Source organism: Mesoplodon mirus, assembly GCF_964341445.2.
Source record: "Mesoplodon mirus genome assembly, chromosome: 5".
Classification (NCBI taxonomy): domain Eukaryota; kingdom Metazoa; phylum Chordata; class Mammalia; order Artiodactyla; family Ziphiidae; genus Mesoplodon; species Mesoplodon mirus.
The window spans coordinates 124,081,474-124,101,747 of NC_138980.1; the positions used below are offsets into that span (position 1 = coordinate 124,081,474).

Genomic DNA, 20,274 nt, shown 5'->3' on the forward strand with positions numbered 1-20,274 from the left:
TTTAGTGTAGGTTTTCCTTTGGCCAGGCAGAACAACTACTCTTCACGACCTATGCTATTCCTAGTGATATTTTCTACAATGTGTAGATATTTACAGTGGGTATTATCCAGCCATTCCCCTTCCCATACCATAAGAAAGGAATAAGCACCCCTCCTGTGCTGTAGGAACCGAGCCATTGATTTTGCTGGTGAGAACAGACCTAAGAAACAACAGTAAGCATTGCCTTTCTTTTTTGGCCAAGACACCTAGAAAGTCGAGTAAGTGGCCTCTGCAGTGTTGCAAAGTTGCCAGCTGTTTGGATCTTGGAAGGGGTGTAACAGAATCTCTGATGGAGAAAAACAGGAACTTCTTGAGAAGAGGGTAAGCTCATTTTGTATTCTTCCTCTTCTTTTTGGTTTGTTTTTAAAGAAAGAGACTAGTAATAGCAACAACCACCAGAAAGATAAGGAGATTTAATGTACTGATAACTATTTTCAAATGAATTGCTTGAGGTTACACACTGGGTACCATAGAAGACTTAAACAGAATGACATCATCATCTACCCCTCCCCCACCTCCACGGACAGGCCAGGAGGCCAAACTGTCTATTTTTTTTTTTTAATTAAAAGACTTTTTTTGAGCAGTTTTTGGGCTCCAAAAAATTGAGTGAAAAGAGAGAATTTCCATATAGCCCCTCACCTTCCACCCCTATTATTAACATCTTAGTATGGTACATTTGCTACAATTGACGAGCCAATATTAATATATTACTGTGAACTAAAGTCCATAGTTTATGTCAGGGTTCACTGTGTTGTGTATTCTATGGGCTTTGACAAATGTATAATGACATGTATCCACCATTATAGCATCATACAGAATAAGTTTCACGGCCCTAAAAATCCTGGCAGCCACAGATCCTTTTACTATCTCCATAGTTTCACCTTTTACAGAATGTTATATAATTCAAATTATATAGTATGTAGCCTTTTCAGATTGGCTTCTTTCACTTTTTTTAAACTACATTTTAGTTTCTAGATTCTAGAGTCATAAATTACCCAATGCATCTTATGGTAGTGAGATAAGCTGTACTGTTCTGGGGAAAATGGCTAGAGTGTATGTTGCTGATAAGCAAAAGGGAAACATTCTGTATGAAGAAGTCTCTTGATGACAAAACCTCAGAATGAGCCATGAGGAATTTACATCTGGGTTAAAATAACCATATTTTGCCAAGCTATAAACCTCTGGTGCAACTCAGAACAGGGTATAAAATACAGGCAGTTATCGCCTTTCATTACCGAAACTATAACAGGAATAGACGACTGTTAGAATAGAGATCTCCAAGCAGCACTAAGAGAGATGCATCAGGAACATCTGGTGTCTGAAGCCGCTAAAAAATATGATCAAATTCTAATTTCTTAAGAATCTCTGTTTTCATTTATCAAGCAGAGGCAGTTCTTCAGATAATAATCTGGTGTGGCTACAAAGCACATAGCCTCCTTAAATTAGTGTGGGCATTCCAGAAAACATGACTGTCCTTTCCTTGGATAAGTAAATTATTTCTTCAAATAGTTGAAGCTGGAGGGTGTGATTTTCTACACACAGGAGACACAGCTGTATTAGAAAAATTCTTCTCAAAGTGGTTCTCCCTTGGGGTTATCTGTTTATCAGTAAACAAGCTTTTAGCTCATTTATTCCCTTGCTCTTATTTAAAGGAAGGTCATGAACTTCTGCAGACATCCTAAGCACAAGTCACTTTGTGCTCATCAAGGCCTTGGAGGGTGGAGAGCTCAGAGCTGGCAGAGCCCGAATAGACTTACTGACTTCCCAGCAGTAGGAAAAGCTACTGCATTTTTTTTCCAGACCAAAGATGTTCTCTGTCTTCTCTTAACCAACAAGCACCCAAGAGGAAGAATGCAATAATCTGTTGTCTTTTTACAAGTTCCATCCCTTGTTCCCCTATGTCTCCAGCCAGAATCCTTTGTTTTCAATTCTTGCCGAACCTATTTATTGAAAGCTTTTAAAGGGAAATTCTTTTCCCAACAGTACCCTGTGACTGCAGCAGCCCTGTTCCCCATTCCATTAAGGTGGTCATTCTCCCTGCACCATTAACTCCCTCTGATGCTGGTGCAGGCAGCTGGCTTGCTGCAGTGCTTAGGTTCAGCTGATGGGGGATGGGGCCACCAGAGCATACCCTCACCACAGCTGCACTGTGGCTTCTTCCCCAGGGCCTTCACAATGCAGTGGGTTCTAGTGCGTTTATATCGTTTTATACTTTAATTGGTGGCCAGGAGGGCTTCCCTGGTAGCCCAGTGGTTAAGAATCCACCTACTAATGCAGGGGACACGGGATCGAGCCCTGGTCCAGGAAGATCCCACATGCCGCGGAGCAACTAAGCCCGTACACCACAACTACTGAGCCTGTGCTCTAGAGCCCGCGAGCCACAAGTACTGAGCCCATGTGCCACAACTACTGAAGCCCGTGTGCCTAGAGCCTGTGCTCCACAACAGGAGAAGCCACCACAATGAGAAGCCCACACACTGCAACGAAGAGTAGCCCCCGCTCGTTGCAACTAGAGAAAGCCCACGTACAGCAATGAAGACCCAATGCAGCCAAAAATTAAAAAAATAAATAAAAATTAAAAAAAAATTGGTGGCCAGGAAAAGGAGACTCCATTCTGGATAGTGAGGATAGTTTTGCCTTCACATCCAGCCTCTTTCTTATTTGGTTTTTCTGACTTCAATGCAGGGTCAGCCCTAGGTTTTTTGCGGCTCCTGGGAAGACGAAAGGGTCACTGAATAATGGCAGCACTTAGACAACGCCTGGCACATGGTACATACCATGCTGGTGTTGGCCATTGTTCTTAAACACTAGCTGAAATATCTGCCCCATCGACTGATGAAATTAGGGAAAAAAATTAAATGTTACACTTTGAAAAGGCCTAAAATTGTGTAGAGTGTAGATCCAGACTCAGCTCATGGAATTTACCTGTTAAAGGGTAAAGTGTGAGCATTCTTTTGGTCTAGTCTAAGCTCTGGAAATGAACTTTTTCCAGACAACTCAGTTAAGTCATTGGCAGAAGTTACTTTAGCATGGGACATTCTGGAAAGTACAGGCAGTCCTAAAATCAGAAATACATGTGATCTAAAGATTCATCTGGGAGTCGGCTATTTAAAACACAGAATGAATTTAATTTTTCTCATAGAAACAATAATACAAATGATGGCTAGCTTCCCAGATTAATCTAAAAAAGCTATTTTAACACTGAATCCATCTGAGCAATTGGACTACAATGCTGAGAGCACTAGAAACCCCTTGAATATTTGTCTAATAAGCAAATTGGTTCTTAATATGGTTCTAATACACATTCTCCTATGCATTTATTTACTTATTAACAATCATTCATTAAACATCTATTATGTGCCTAACACTGCACTAGGCACCAGGGACCCCAAGATTAATAAGAAGTCTCCTTTTACACTAAGATAAGTGCAGAGAGATCATGATAACACAACATGCTAAGTGCATTAATAAAGATACCCACAGGCTACTACGGGGGCATAGAGGATGTGAAGTGATCTCCCGCTGTGGGTGGGGACAGTTGAAGAAAGGCTTCTCAGAGGGGAAGGATGAGAATAGAATTGGTCTTGAAGGAATAGGAAGAGCTTGCAGGTGAGGATGGAATGTGGACAAAGGTGTTCTCTGGCTCTCAAAATACCCTCACATCTCTCTAAAGTATCTCTGTGGTACCCCACTCAGGTGTACCTTAGACATCTTCTCCAAAACCTTCTTGAGTGCCAAATGACCTACCTCCCTCCAGTCCCCACACAAGTTTCCCATTTCCTCCTGCAGCTGTTCTCAACTTGGGGTTAGAATAGCAACCTGGTTGAACTAGGGTGCAGACATGTGTAACCACAGCCTCACCCAGCCGTGTGCAAAACACCACTTGTGGAGCTTTTAAAACACAGTGATGTGGTTGTACCAATGCCTAGGGCCACGCTCCCAGAAATTCTGACTTTACTGCCCTACTGGGAGTCGAGGCATTGGTATTTTTTAGAAGCACTGTGTGAGTCTAAGGGGTATCCAGGGCTGAGCACTCTGCAATTCTCCCAGAAATACCTACACTTTGAATTGATTTTGATTTACTGTTATATACGAAACGAAATTACAAAAGCAAAACATCCACTCCAGCCCTCCAACAAATGGTTTTCAGTTCTGAATTTCCTTTAGTGTGCTTCCAATCATATCTATATTTTTTCAAATCACAGGATTTCTACAACTTTGCTTTCTGCTTTCCCCCCAATCATTCCCAAAGCTGTTTGCGTTTTTTTTTTTTTTTTTTTTTTTTGCGGTATGCAGGCCTCTCACTGTTGTGGCCTCTCCCGCTGCGGAGCACAGGCTCTGGACATGCAGGCCCAGCGGCCATGGCTCACGGGCCCAGCCACTCCGCGGCATGTGGGATCTTCCCGGACCGGGGCACGAACCCGTGTCCCCTGCATCGGCAGGCGGACTCTCAACCACTGCGCCACCAGGGAAGCCCTTTGTTTGTGTTTTGTTTAAAACGAAATGATTTAGCACATAACCATTATTTCTGTAACCATACCATTGGATAATTAGAGCTTTCTAAATTTGGAGGAACATAAATGAGATTGCTGTGAACACCTTCATATATAGGACCTCCTTTGTTTGGATGTGTTCATTAGGGAATATCACGCAGTACAACACAGCCAAGGGAAAATGTTCACCATACGGTGTGGGGAGACCGAGGGCAACCAGGCACACCGAGGCCCACAGGAGAGGAATTCACTGCAAAGGCTTCACCCAACCTCTTTTCTTTCCCCTCCCTGGGCCTGCTGTCTTATTTACTCAACTTTGCACAGCTCATTTTCACTAGAGGCAGATTCTCACCTAAGCTGCCTCATTTCCTTTTCTTCCAACTCTTGGTTGGACTCTGGGCAGCCGTGAAAACTCTCCCTGCTGGACCAGACCTCCTTCCTGCTCCCCTCCTAAGGGTTGGCTTGTACCAACCACAAGGCTCTCCTGTCAGGGTTTAGCCTTATTTAGATCCTGGCCACATCTCTGGGGTGGGGCTGTGTAGCCTTTTACATTCACTCATCGCAACTTGCTTCAGGGCTGGCACAGGGATGAATAGGATACTTGTGGAATGAACTAAAGAATTTTCTGATATCTTCAAAATACATTGGAAGTATATTTCTGTAATGGGTAGTTTTTTAAATCAACATTGTTAATTTTACTATTCAAATCTTTATATCTTTTTCTTGAATTTTATTTTTTTCATACAGCAGGTTCTTATTAGTTATCTATTTTATACATATTAGTGTATATATGTCAATCCCAATCTCCCAATTCATCCCACCACCACCCTGCCCCCGCCACTTTCCTCCCTTGGTGTCCATACGTTTGTTCTCTACATCTGTGTCTCAATTTCTGCCCTGCAAACTGGTTCATCTGTACCATTTTTCTAGGTTCCACATATATGCGTTAATATACGATAAGTAATGGGCATTTTTAAAGAAAACTGAAGTATAGTTGATTTACGATGTTGTGTTAGTTTCTGGTATACAGCAAAGTGATTCAGTTATACATATATATACATATTCTTTTTCATATTCTTATTTATTTATGGCTGCATTGGATCTTCGTTGTGGTGCACGGGCTTCTCATTGCAGGGCTCAGTAATTGTGGTGCATGGGCTTAGTTGCTCAGTGGCATGTGGGATCTTCCCGGACCAGGGATCAAACCCGTGTCCCCTGAATTAGCAAGTGGATTCTTAACCACTGTGCCACAAGCAAAGCCTGTTTTTCATATTCTTTTCCATTATGGTTTATTACAGTATATTGAGTACAGCTCCCTGTGCTCTACAGTAGGACCTTGTTGTTTATCTATTTTATATATAGTCGTTTGTATCTGCTAATCCCAAATGTAATGAGCATTTTAGTGGACATCAGTTGGTCCATGTTTATTTATTGATGCCAGACTATTATCTTGCTTTTGTGGAGGAAAAATCCCTAGTTTCACATTCTGAAATCAGGACAGACTGAATTCAATTGCTTTCTGATCTTCAAAGGAAGAGAAAATTTGTCTCATCTAAGCAGTGAGTATGGGTGTGTGGTCTGTGTGTGTCCTCCTTAATTTGGGAAGATGGCATCCTGCAAGCAGGGCTTTTCTCACTCACAAACAAGTGGAGGACTTACCTGCAGTTTTGAGCCCATAGGAATCCCTGGGCCCAAAGTGGGCTTCTATCTCCCTCCCTCCCCACAACCATCAAGGGTCATCCTATTGCTTGTTCCTGTTGAAATGCAAATATATTCAGGTCAGAATGGAAGCCTTTGTGTCTTATCACTTATCTGATAAACCTCGCTAGGAAGTGAGTCCCTGGGCCAGGGTAAATGATGACAGAATGAAAGTGAGCCCTGGGAGGCAACCTGGAGTTCGTCTAAGGCCATGGTTGATGGACACGGCTGTATATCCCAAACACTGTGTGAGCTTCTTGGAAACTGATTCCCAGAGGCCCACCCCAGACCTACTGGGATGGTTCTATATGTCACAGACTAGGTATGCCCGTGCTGGGAGCTGCACCGAAGGGTCATTACATCTGGGTTTGATGCTAAGGGATCCAGGGCAAGTTACTTTCCCCCTTCTGTGGCTCCTTTTCCTCACTTGAAAATGGAATAAAACTACCTACCCTTGTAGGGTTGGAGAGAGGATTAAATAAGGTTAAATGAGATAATCTGAATACTCAGCACTGTGCCTGACTCACCCATTCATTTCTCACATGAGAACACCAAGCTCCAGAAAGGTTCAAGGACTAATCTAAAGTTACCCAGCTGTTTTCTGGTAGCGGCCATACCTGAATTCAGGTTTCCTCCACACTGCTGATGGAGAAGCAGGAGGAGAGGAAGAAGATGTTTCCAACAGTCAGTGCCGAATGGGGAAGGGGGAGCTGACAGCTGCAGGCTCTGGAGGGCACAGGCCGTGGATGGACAAAGTGGAAGAGGGACACAGAAGGGCAGATGGGGAGAACTGAACAGGAATGCTCCCTCACTCACAACTGGTCCAACTAGCTTAGCCTGGAGAGTAGGGAGCCAGACCCCACACAGGGAGGAAGACTATCGCCCATAACCAGCCGGATTGTAAAAAGCATCTTTTTTTCCATCTTTCTATCTTTTCATCTATCATCCATTCATCTGGAGTCTTGGTAGTGAATAAGGAAAACAAAGTCCTGCTCTCAAGGAGCTCACATTCTAGTGGGTGACAGACAGTAAACAAATGTACACCCTAACATCCTATCATCATATGGTCTGGGAGGTAATTTGCTTTAAAAGTACATCAGTATAAAGAGAAGTTGTCTCTATACCCATAGAATTTAAAACATGTTAATCAGGAATTAACAGGCCAGAGGTGATTCCTTAGGGCTTTAACTATCATTTTAGAAATCTACATGAGAAGGTTCGTTAATGAACATGGAGATCAGTTTTCATTGGTGATATGAGTGCTTGATATGCAGTTGACTGGAATGTTCTGTCCTTAGCACGATGGATGGACAAGCATCCTCCAAGCCCCGCAACCTGGTGAAATGGTACCCTTGGTCCAGATTCCAGACTCTAGAGCCCACTGGTCCTGGACTCTGACACTTACAGGCATACTCTGCTGCCTGACCAGCCCCAAGTCTGGTGGTCCTGCTGTCAGCATGTCATGATGTCCATGGCCCTTTCGGGCAAGGGCAGAGAGATGGACTTCCCTGGAGTCAAGAACGGGCTGTAGGACTGTTTTTGTGGCCATTTGCACATTTGTTAGGATTTGCTGCCATTTAATACATCCCCTGGGGGTGAGGTGGTGGGTGAAGGGCCATATACTGCCCCCACCCCCACTTTCCACTTCTAACTGCCAGAGACAAAAATGATCTGACATTTGCTGAATGGCCAAAGTGACTCAAGTCACATAAAATATAAACATATATAATGATATGGGCTCTAAAAAAAAGAAAGCAGGGCAAAGGGAAATGGATGGAGTGTAGGTTGGTTAGAAAAGATGACTGAATCAAAGATTCCTTCATCTCAAAATCTTTAAACAATAAGTGAGGTCTTTATCTTCATGGGCACAGATGTAGAATCTCCTCATTTTATATCTCAAACAACTGAGGCACAGTTATGCTGAGTGGTCTTCCTGAGGTCACACAGCTGGCTGGTAAGAGATCCAGGATTAAAGAACTTCAGGTCTGAGCTCCCGGAAGGAATGGGGAACTTCTCTGTCTAAACAAACACAGTCCTAAGGGGAGGGGCTTAGGTTGGTTAATTCTGGGCAGATGTTTTCATTTTAGCTCATCAAGGAAGAGGACCAACCCAGAGCACTGGGTGACGGCAGCAGCTGCCCAGGATGAGCAGGGAACAGCAGGTGCGAACAATCAGGGGTTTATTTTCTCTTCCTTTCTGAGGTCATATCTGAAACTGGGCATGTGTAAGGGGGGGTAGGAAGAAGGAGGCCAGTGGCCAGAGAAAGGCAGGAGCAGGTTGCTGGAAGAATCCCCGTGAGACAGGCCTGTAGGGCTGAGGGATTCCGTGCAGAGTTGGTGGCCAGTGGGGACAGCCTCGGTTTCATCACTTACAAGGTGGGGGCTCCTTGCCCTGAGCTCCATAGAGGAGGGGTAAGAATGGCTCTGGGCCATATGGAGATAGGAAGTGTGAGCCGGGGAGCTCCCAGCAGGAAGTCACTGCCTGGATGCAGAAGGATACGCAGGCTAGAACTCAGAACCAAAATGAACCAGAGCATGTGCTGCCTCTAGAGATCTTCCTTGACTTACTATGAGTTACATCCCTCCAAACCCATCATAAGTTGAATGTATCATAAGTCAGAAATGCATTTAATACCCCTACTGAACGTCATAGCTTAGCCTAGCGTCCCTTAAATGTGCTCAGAACACGTACATTAGCCTGCGGTTGAACAAAATCATCTAACACAAAGCCTATTTCATAATAAAGTACTAAATATCTCATGTAATTTACTGAATACTGCATTGAAAGTGAAAAACAGAATGGTTGTATATATGTTCCTTCAAGTCTCAGCTCAGATATCACTCCTTCTAAGGAACCCTTTCTTCTGCTGTCAGAACACCATGTCCTTTGCCCACAATAACCCTGACCACACTGTGTTGTGCCTGACGTTCACTTGTCCTTAAGCTACATGAAAGTAATGACCACGAATGGCTTATTCATGGTTTTATCACAGGCACTCCAAAAAAGTTGTTGCGTAAATAAATGAACAATATTAAAAGTCATATTGAGATGGAGTAGACATACTTTTCTTATTCTTCCTACTAAATACAGCTAAAAGTCCTGGACGTTATAAAACAAACCTAAGAAGACTCTGGAAGATAAAGAAAAAAGGCAGAGCAGCTGGGGACCTGGGGAATGGTGACTTCCTGAATTTTCTTTTTGCCTCATACATCTGAGACTTGGAACTGACGAAGCTGGCAAAAGGAAATACCAACAGGTACAGATTTCAATAACACCCCAACCAGAGCCTGCTCTCTCTCTACCCAAAGGACCAGGATAGAGGCAGCCTAGCAAGACAGAAAACATTTAGACAACAACCTCGCTTCTCCAACCAAATACTGGAAAAAAGTGTAACCCAACTGCCAGCCACACCAGCAAAGGCCAAGTGGAGAACCTAGACTTCCATCCTCGTGAACCTGTAATGAGGGGCCTCAACGTCACCATTGGGGTGGTCGGGGAAGGCTAAGTAGGAAGCTGGGATTTTCATCCCTGCTGGCCAGTAATGAGTTTGTCCCTGCTTCCCCTCCATGGTATTGGTTATCTTGAGGGGAGCCTGGACTCCCACCGCTGTGCAGCAGGAATAAGGACACCCTTTCTTGGCTGTCAGTGGAGGCTGAGTCGTAACCTGGACATCTATCTCCACCTGGCAATAATGGGGCAGTGTACCCCTTCCCCTCCCAGAGAGATGTCTGAGAATGCCAACCAAAACCAAAGGCTTAAATAAGATCAGAAGTCTCAGAACATAATATGAAAATGACTGCTTTCAATTGAATATCACTTATCATCCAAATAACCAGGAAGAGCTCAAACAGAATGAGAAAAAACACAGAATTCCCACAACAGTCTCTGAGCAGTAATTTCACCCTCACCCACTCCAGTTAACACTGAGTTTTTATCCGTCTTTAAAATCTTGGCTTTTCTGCATAATAAAAGAAAATTACATATCACCACTGCAATTCTAAAAACAGGTGCAACATTTTTAGAGTGGGGGAATCTAGCAATCTAACTGTTTTTCCCTATAGGTGAAGTGTTGCCTCTGGCTGCTTTCAAGATTTTTTTCTTTGTCTTGGTGTGGATTTCTTTGGCTTATCATGTTTGGGATTCATTCAACTTCTTGAATTTGAGGGGCTCCTAGATGGTTTCTAGATGGGGGCTGGTCTCCAGAAAAACTAACCATGTGATTAGAGGGTTGGAACTTTCAGCCTATCCCACCCTCACCTCAGGGAGGGGAGAGAGGCTGGAGATTGAGTTCAATCAGCAGAAGCCAATGATTTAATCAATCATGTCTACATAATGAAACCTCCATAAATCTGGAGAGCTTCCAGATTGGTGAACGCATCCACATGCCAGCAGGGTGGTGTGCCCCCCAACTCCAGGATGACATAGGCTCCTGTACTTGGGAGCCTTCTGGACCTCACCCTATGTGCAGGCATACCTCATTTTATTGCACTTCATTTTTTTTTTTTTTTTAATTTATTTTTGACTGAGTTGGGTCTTCGCTGCTGCGCGCGGGCTCTCTCTAGCTGTGGCGAGCGGGGGCTGCGCTTTTTTTAAATTTATTTATTTATTTATTTATTTATGGCTGTGCTGGGTCTTCGTTTCTGTGCCAGGACTCTCTCCAGTTGCGGCAAGTGGGGGCCACTCCTCATCGCGGTGCGCGGGCCTCTCGCTATCGCGGCCTCTCTTGTTGCGGAGCACAGGCTCCAGACGCGCAGGCTCAGTAATTGTGGCTCACGGGCCCAGTCGCTCCGCAGCATGTGGGATCCTCCCAGACCAGGGCCCGAACCCGTGTCCCCTGCATCGGCAGGCAGACTCCCAACCACTGCGCCACCAGGGAAGCCCTATTGCACTTCATTTTATTATACTTGGAAGATACTGTGTTTTTTACAAATTGACCATTTGTGGCAACCCTGGGTCTAGCACGTCTATCAGCATCATTTTCCCAACAGCATTTGCTCACTCCCTGTCTCTTTGTCATAATTTGGTAATTCTCACAATATTTCAAATGTTTCCATTACTATTATGTCTGTTGTGGTGATCTGTAAATGAAACCAAGCAGGACCCTGTGGGGCTTCTGGGATGGAAGCCTTTCCTTGTTTGTAGGGAATAGACTCCAGCCTCCATGAGGCCTCCCTAAGTCCCAAAGGGCAGATTCAAACAGTTGCTAGTCAGGGAGGGGAGGGGATGCTGAGACTAGGGAGGAACAGCCAAGAAACAATAGTGCAGCCTTGGGATAGGATCCTGGTTCCGCCTCAAGGGATACATATAACAATATCTTTGAGCTCTTCTGCAGAACTAAAACCCCCAACAAATGGAAGATGTGGAACTATTTGACAGAAGCATTCTTCATTCCAGAGAGGAGGTCACAGTTTGATAACCTTGAGAACCCCAGAATCTCATCAGGAGACCACCTTAGGCCAGATTAAAGGAATGCAGGCCTTGCACACACCCTGATCTTTATCAGCAACTCCACCCTTGAACCACTGCTATGAAACTCACCAGATCCTCCCGGGTTGGGACACACAGTTTTGAGGGCACGAGCCCACTGTGTCCCCCTTTGCCTGGCAAAGCAATAAAGCTATTCTTTGCTACTTCACCCAAAACTCTGTCTCTGAGATTCAACTTGGCACTGGTACACAGAGGCCGAGTTTCAGCAACATTACCAGAAAGAGCAAGCGATTAGAGGTTGGCACTGGGAATGGGGGGCACAGGGCTGGAGATTAAGTTCTATAAAAACTTTCGAACAACAAGATTTGATGAACTTCCAGGTTGGTGACTGCACGGAAGTACCAGGAGGGTGGCATACCTGGATGGGGCACAAAGCTCTGTGCTCCTTCTTCCGTTACCTTGCCCTATGTATGCATCTCTTCTGTCTGGCTGTTCCTGAGTTGTAACCTCTTATAATAAATCGGTAAACACAAGGAAATGTTTCCCTGAGTTCTGTGAGCCATTCTGGCAAGTAATCAAACCCAAGGAGGGGGTAGAGAGAATTCCAATGTATAGCTGGTTGGTCAGATGTATAGGTGATAACCTGACTTGTGTTTGGTGTCTGAAGGGGGGCACTCTTGTGGGAACTGAGTCCTTAACCTGTGGGATCTTATGCTGTCTCCAGGTAGATCGTGTCAGAACTGAGTGAAATTTTAGAACATCCAGTTGGTGTCTACTGGGAATTAGAGAATTGCTTGTTATGGGAAAAAACCCCTCCATATTTGGTGGCCAAAAGTCAAGAACTGAGTGTGAAGGAAAAAAACCACGAGCTTTTCCTTACAAAACGTGTTAGCAGTGGCTGTTCTGCTTCATTTTTCAGGCACAGAAAAGTGCTGCTCAATAAGTACATACAATTTTAATTTCAAATTTTCCTGCCTCTTTATGAAATGATTTAGGGTAGCTTATAAAAGACAAAATTAGGGCTTCCCTGGTGGCGCAGTGATTGAGAGTCCGCCTGCCGATGCAGGGGACACGGGTTCGTGGGAAGGTCCCATATGCCGCGGAGCTGCTGGGCCCGTAAGCCATGGCCACTGGGCCTGTGCGTCCGGAGCCTGTGTTCCGCAACGGGAGAGGCCACAACGGTGAGAGGCCCGCATACCGCAAAAAAAAAAAAAAAGACAAAATTAATAATATAGGAATGCAAGAGTGCAAACCAGGATGAGGAGAAGCAAAGCAAATACCTGGACCATGGAGATGTAACACAGACATAGGCACTCTGCCTCTTGACCTCACAGCAGGGAAGCAAATGTGAGGAATTACTAATTTTTATCATGTGAAGTGAAGAGACAAAGCAGCTCCCCAGAGCAGGTCCTGGAACTCGCTGCAGATCAGGTGGTGGGCTCTACAGAGAGGAAAGGTGCGCTATGATGGGAAACGTCCTGTCCTCACTCGTGCTTTCACAGTAAATGCAAGCCAAGAGTATAACATTAAAGGTCAAGTCCGTACTGTGGTTGACAAATGTGGCTTTCAAGTGTTACAACTTTCATAGCATTTAGATTATATGGTAAGCTATGTCCCCCCAATATAATCATGTTCTCTGGGATTTTGATAGGAGTTGGCTGTTGAATAGCTCAAGAGGCTACTTTTTAGTTTGGGGCCTGGAATCAGAGTGTCCTAGTAAGTGATCATTAAGGACAGATTCTAGAAACTGGGCAAGGAGTTGGCAGTGCTAAAGTTCTAGTATGAAAAAATCACAGCCTATAACCAAAATTCTTGTCAGGATGTATTCTATTCTGCTTCCACGGGGAGAAGAGGCCATAGGGTACCTATACACAAAAACAGTTGGGGTTTTCTTCTAAAAGCTGAGCCAGAGGTCAGGGGAGTCCTCCTATGTGACCCAGAGGAAAGCAGCAGAGATGAAACAGAAGGCTTAAGCCTGAAACAGAGTAGGTGGTGCTAGCTAAATCACCATGGCCCTAGTGATGCAGCTCTGGCAGGTAAGTTATCTCTCCATCACTTAAGGAAGTGACTTCCTGTACGTTATGTGGTAACATCAGCTTGAGTGCTAGAGAACATCTGCTAGCAACAGCGTGGCTAAAGTGAGGATGCACCTTGCCAATTTCTGAGTCCTGGCCCAGCTGCCATGCTCTGAAATGCATCCCCATGTTTTGCTGCTCCAGCAGCAGCAAACTGAACGTAAGAGGAATACTACAGCAGGCTGGTGCCTGGGACAGGTGGGACTCCTCTGAAGCTGACTTTGTCACAGCCATGCCAAACCTTCCTGAGACTGCTTGCTGGTGGTCTGGGACACTTCTACCCAACTGGCCTTCCTTCCTTGCTCCTCCATGGGGCTCAGGCTTGCACTGCAGCCAGACTATACCTCCCTCCCCATTTTCTCTCATAACCCACATTTCCTCTAACAAAAATCTGTGCATGTTTAATCCCATCTTGTCCTCTGCTTCTCAGAGGATCTGAGCTAATACACAGGGCAATTTCTGTTTTTATCTTGCTTGATGTTTAACCTTTCCGACAACAGAAACACAGCAGGTCCATGTTTCTCATGGACAGACCCACCTGATTGGTGGCGTTTTGTTTTTAAGCCAGGTTTTTGCCACAGGAGAATACTCATTGTTCCATTCCTGTGGCAGAGGGATAAGCAGCTGATTCATCTCAAATAGTATCAAGCTTTTACAATGTAAAATAAAAAGGTTACAGCCTATGACATAGCCTTGCTTTAACATTGAGGGGCTTTTTTAAATGTCTAGTTTAGTCCACACCTGGGCCCAGTTTGCAGGATGAGAAGGCAAGCAAGCTGCAGAGTCTTAATCTTGTTTTGGCAGCATCCTAGTCCTGTGACACCCATCCCAGGAGCTTGCCCACAGAAGAGAACTAATGTTTGTTGAAAGAAGGGACGAGATGACAGTTATGGGTTGTATGGTTCCTTTCAGAGCGTAAGTCATCAACAGGAGGTTACTAATTAGAATATCTGATAAGCAGACATCCATAAGAGTTCCAGATACTCAGCAGGGAGATGGATACTGGAGTACCTATAGGGTTCCTGTAAGCTCAGTAATACGTGTTCATGAAGAAGAAATATAAGTTAGAGAGTCTGGGTATGCAGAGAATGTGCCCACTGGGGCCAATAAACAAAAGGAGGACTCAGGATCAGTTGAAAATTGATATCTCAAATGTCTCTGCATTGTCCTAGAAAAAACCCTCCTCCATCTCAAAATCCAGAGAATGCTGACTCCATCCTCTAGCAAAGAGGGCCTCCATGGTGACGGAGTGTACACAAAATGAAAGAAGGCAAAGGCCATTTGTCTTCACTCATGTCAAATGGCAAAACTGGGTTTCTATTCTTTTCATGAGTCAGCTGCTGAAGATCCACCCCAAAGCCCTACCTTCTAGCCCTTTTTATGATATGAGGTGCAAAATCTCTGTGTCTCCATTTTGGGAACAGATGCATAATTTTTTTCCAATAGCTGTCTTTTTTTGGTCACTGGAAATATGTTGGGTTTTCCTTCAACAGACCAGGAAGGTCAAGAGATATGTTCCAGAGACCTCTTTGTGGTGCCTTAATGCAGAGCTCATGTAGATACTTGCAAATGTAAGGTAAGAACCCTCTCAGGACTGATAAGGGGCCCGGAGAGGCTCCTTTTTTTTTTTTTTAAGCATTATTATTATTATTATTTAAAACATGTATTGTTTTGCATGCATTATTTTAAATTTATTTATTTTATTTATTTATTTTTGGCTGTGTTAGGTTTTTGTTGCTGTGCTCGGGCTTTCTCTAGTTGCGGCGAGCGGGGGCTACTCTTTGTTGCATTGCACGGGTTTCTCATTGCGGTGGCTTCTCTTGTTGCGGAGTACGGGCTCTAGGAGCGTGGGCTTCCGTAGTTGTGGCACACAAGCTCAGTAGTTGTGGCACGCGGGCTCTAGAGCGCAGGCTCAATAGCTGTGGCACATGGGCTTAGCTGTTCCACGGCATGTGGGATCTTCCTGGACCAGGGCTTGAACTCATGTCCCCTGCATTGGCAGGCTGATTCTTAGCCACTGCACCACCAGAGAAGCCCCTGGAGAGGCTCTTACAGCCCATCCCTCCCTGTTTCATTACTGCTTCCTCATACTGTTAGCCAGCAAGCTAAGTCATGAACACAATTAAATTCCTTCACTGGTTTCATTGCCCTAGTAACTCCGGCTAGCAACTATATTCCCCTACATTTTCTTTTTAAAAGAGATGAGTAGATGTATAAAATAAATAAGCTACAAGGACATATTGTATAACACATGGAATATAGCCAATATCTTATGATAACTATAAGTGGAGTATAACCTTTAAAAATTGTAAATCACTATGTTGTACATTTGAAACATATATAATATTGTACTTCAACTATACTTCAAAAAAAGTTAGGTAAAAAAAGAACTTCAGTGCCTTACCTTGTCTAATGACTTAAATATAAATATCCATACATATACTGAAAAGCCTTCATAGTTCCCAGGCAAACCTGATTTTCCCATACCAAATGATAGTTAAATATAATTATAATATTTAGTATATATACTTAATACTAATATTGACTATATATTTAACTACATAGTACATGGATACATTGCTATAAAAATATCTAGCTGTAAATATAGTCTAGCTATAAAAATTGGGAACAATTTACATTGTAATTATTTAGCATTTAACTTATGATTGTCCCTTCTCAGCAATCATCATGTAACCCCAGGAATGTTTTCAAATTGAGAAACTAATCTACAAACTGTTTTCAAAGTAATAACATTTTTATGATACTAAGTGTAATAGTCAATGTGGAAGAAATAATGTTTTGCCTTATTAAAAAATAAAGAATAAATAAAAGATATGAGTAGAGCCTACAACTTCATAAGCCAGAATTTTTTTTTTGGATTTTTGCTTTTGGGGGGAAATGACAGTTTGGCTTGTTTTCTCTGACTTTTCAGTGGTCCCATGGGGCTCAGAGAACCTCTTGCTGGAGGCCCATTTCAACATACCTCCGATCTGTAGGGTACAGTTCCACAGTGACCACATCAAGAGAGTTCCAGGCCGAGATGGTCAACCCATTGTACAGACACAGCATGCCTATCATCATGGATTCGCTGGTGCCAAACCAAAGGAAGAAACAGCTGATCCCCGAAAGCACCATAGAGCCACCTGCCAACAAAGCAGACACGGCTGGGACGTTTCCTGTCATCTTAGTAGAGCAAGGACCCTCAGGTCTTTGAGATCTCACAGCAAAACTGAATCCCAAGAGGAAGCCACAGCCTGGGTTCATAAAGCTCAGGTACCAGTGTGTTTACTTGCATATAAGGTTTGCGTCTCTAACTACCTTCTGAACACAGCAAGCATGAAATACACATCATGAATCACTCAGCTATGTAAGTAGAAAAACAGACATTAGTCACACATAATTCGTTTTTCAGTCTGTTAACTCACAGAAGCTGTTCAAATGAGATGTAATTATACATATTTTACTAAAATTTAGTCCTAATGAAAGGTCTTAAGGGATTTCTCCTCATCTCTGTGGGATGCAAATCCTAGGGGCATAGGGAGTATAGCAGGAGACAGGCTCCCTCTAGATTGCAAGGGCAGCTCTTGTATTTTACATGAAACCAAGCACATACCTAGCATCGTTAAGCGCCCGATTCTGTCCATTAGGAGAGCAGACACGATGTTCCCTGGCAACACTGCCAATGTCCCCAGGAAGTTGACAAAATAAACCCAGTAGGCACCATAGTCATCTTCAAAGGTAATGTGGCATCCTGTCTTGTTGTGCACAAATGTGCAGTTTTGAAATTCGCAGTTAATGAATTTATACGGCTCAAAATCTGTGGACACAAAGAACGGCAACTTATACTGGTGCAGGAGAGTCGTGCACCGAAAGCCTGCCGAGAATTCAGAAAAAAATCATGGTATTGTAAGCTCCTTGAGGGCTTCCGGGTCTGGCCAAAGCACAGGATCGAGTCTAGGACCCCACATTACGAAGTAGCTGAAGGAAGGAACACTTCTGTTGAATAAAGGGATAAACTAAAGAGTCCACTTATCCTCTGATTTCTTATGGTTGGTCCTTGCTAATTACATGATTGCTTACTCCTTTATGATGCTCCTTTGTTCTAATTATCATGTTACGTAAGGATTATCATTAGAGTACTAAAGCTTCCATACTACAATTACAAAAATAATTTGTTTCCAAATGTGTATGAATCGGCCTCACTACTGCCATTTTATAGGGCTCGGAGGCAGTGAGAAGGAACAGGACTTTCCTTGGGTCCTTGAGGCTGAATTTATGAGAAGGCTCAAGGGCAGGAACCCACCGAGGAACCTGAGTCAGCCTCATTGGAAGGTCACCAGCATCCGCTGCTGATTTTTTTTTTTTCTTGACCTTGGATCTAGCCAAAAGGGGTATCTGCAGAGGATGCTGGGCTCTGCTAAAAGGCAGTGAGAATCAAAACGGCTGTTGTCCTAGCTGAACAAGATGTGCCTAAAAAGCTGGCCTTCTGAGGTTGAATGGGCTGGAAGACAGTGAGAGCACTGTTTAAACAAACCCCGAGACCCCTGACTCCACTCTCACTTGGAGCTAGGCAGAGCTGGCTCCTGTCTGATCACCAAGAAGGCAGGACTGGCAACAGGGTGGAGCGGATCCTCCTGCCAGTGTCAGGCTGTTATTCTGGACTCATGGGACAGACAGACCAATGTGTGTCGGTGGCAAGGCTTGGGCTTTGCAATCAGATGAGCCTGGGCTCAAATGGCAGCTGTTACTAGTTCTACAACTGTGGCCAAATTACTGCATTGTTCTAAGCCTCAGCTATTGTGAAAATTAAACAAGATAATGAGTGTCTAATAACCTGAGGTAGGAACCAGCACGTAGTAGGTGTTCAGTCAAAGTTTGTTGCCCTTCCTCTTTTTCCCTGGCGAGTTTTCCAGCCTCCATTAAATGGACTGGACTAAAAGACTGTATCCGATTGAGCATGTTTCATCCATCTCTGTAGATGTGTAGTTCAGGCATGCTCACTTAAGCTAACACCAGATTTTGAAATCAGGATTATCAAAGCAAACAAACCACAGGTTAATTCTTTGCTTTAAAAATTATTCACCAAAGGATTTTGTATTTCCAACTTTGAACTCAGCAAGCTCCATCTGCATTACATGTGACAAAGACAGTCAATACAAGCTCAACTTTGATCCAACCTGATGGAGTCCGTTCATTTGTACTTCAACCTTCACTTCCCCCTTAAGCCTATGCCCACGCCTATCACCAAATGAGTATCACGTTTCTGCCAAGAACTAGGACCCGTGAAGAGGCCCCAGGCAGGGTTAAGGGGCACACCTACCTGTGTTGTTAAAAACAGTATTAATAAACATGCAGTTCTTGAAGTAGGTGTTGACTGAAGTCACATCCTCAAAGGTGCAGGACTTAAAAACCGAATCTTTGAAAATTATGGATTTGAGCCTGATCCCTTCAAATCTGCCCAACACACAAAAAGATTCATATTGATGATTGTGTCTATCAGAGTTGAAAGCTAAGTCAAACAGATTTAGAGATGTGAGGTCCCACTATGGACTCTCTTAATTATAAAGGACATTGGCTTCTGGATTTTCTAAGCTCCTAGCTTTTCCCCTTTTTCCTCATGTGGCCTGTCCTTTGGCTATCTCATTGCTCACCAATATTACTTTCTACCAGAAGAAGAGATGGCATTCAAAATAACTTCATTTAGCTTTTGGCAATGTTGGTAAAAGTTTTTGTAGGGTATAGAGTTGAAGGTATTGAGTTTGGAGATTACTTGTGGCTATTGATTCTTTATTTTTCAATCCTATCCTCTTGTTCCTTCACATATGCTTTAATTTGAAAATTCTCTATTTGGGGCTAATAGCTCTAACTTGAGGATGTGCTGCCATGCTCACTTTTAATGAAAGTCTATTTCCCAAGCTGAAAACCCAAAGCTTCTTCATTCTAGTGTAGAGACTTCCAATTATCTTGAAGAGAGGATGGGAGAATCATTTATGTGAGGAATGATTGTCTTGGGGGTCAAGGAACTCATAGCTTACAGTCATTTTCAAGAATTTTTTTTCTCATTTTTAATTTTTTTTCTCATCTTGGTACTCAAGAGGTACCAAGTAGAATGACCATAGCCCTGCTTATTTTTGGAAATGTGTAGAATGATGAAACTTGCTCAGATCCATTTCTGGGTGATGTAAAGGGGAAGGGGGAGATGATAATAGTCACAATGAGCCTAACATCTTAGAAGAGTCTATGGCTCAGATATTCAGTGTTGATAAGGACTCTTGGGAGACATGGACACATATTCATCAATGTGTCTCGGTAATTTATTAAGAGACTATGAATGTATACTTAGCCAGTCACCGAGAGGAAAATGCTTATTCACCTGGGGAAGAAGTTATTACACCAAATACCACTCTTATGAGAGCAGAAAGGGACTGATCCTCCTAGGCGAGTGAGCTGACTTAAAAGCAATTCATTATCGAGTACTCTGAAAATCATCCTCACCCTAATGTCGGACTGCATTTGTCTGCTCAAAAGGCACTAAGCGCCTA

At 43.6% G+C, this 20,274-nt stretch overlaps 1 protein-coding gene across 1 annotated transcript in view; it reads right to left on the bottom strand.

Moving 5' to 3' along the window:
* Nucleotides 1-20,274, bottom strand: part of SV2C (synaptic vesicle glycoprotein 2C) — a 215,456-nt gene that overhangs the window by 6,131 nt on the left and 189,051 nt on the right. Inside the window, exons 10-12 of the mRNA XM_082624126.1 lie at nucleotides 19,053-19,186; nucleotides 17,346-17,549; nucleotides 16,716-16,875 (exon numbers count right to left, since the gene is read on the bottom strand). Coding sequence (XP_082480252.1) covers nucleotides 16,716-16,875; nucleotides 17,346-17,549; nucleotides 19,053-19,186 — 498 coding nt within the window. The remainder of the gene's footprint in view (nucleotides 1-16,715; nucleotides 16,876-17,345; nucleotides 17,550-19,052; nucleotides 19,187-20,274) is intronic.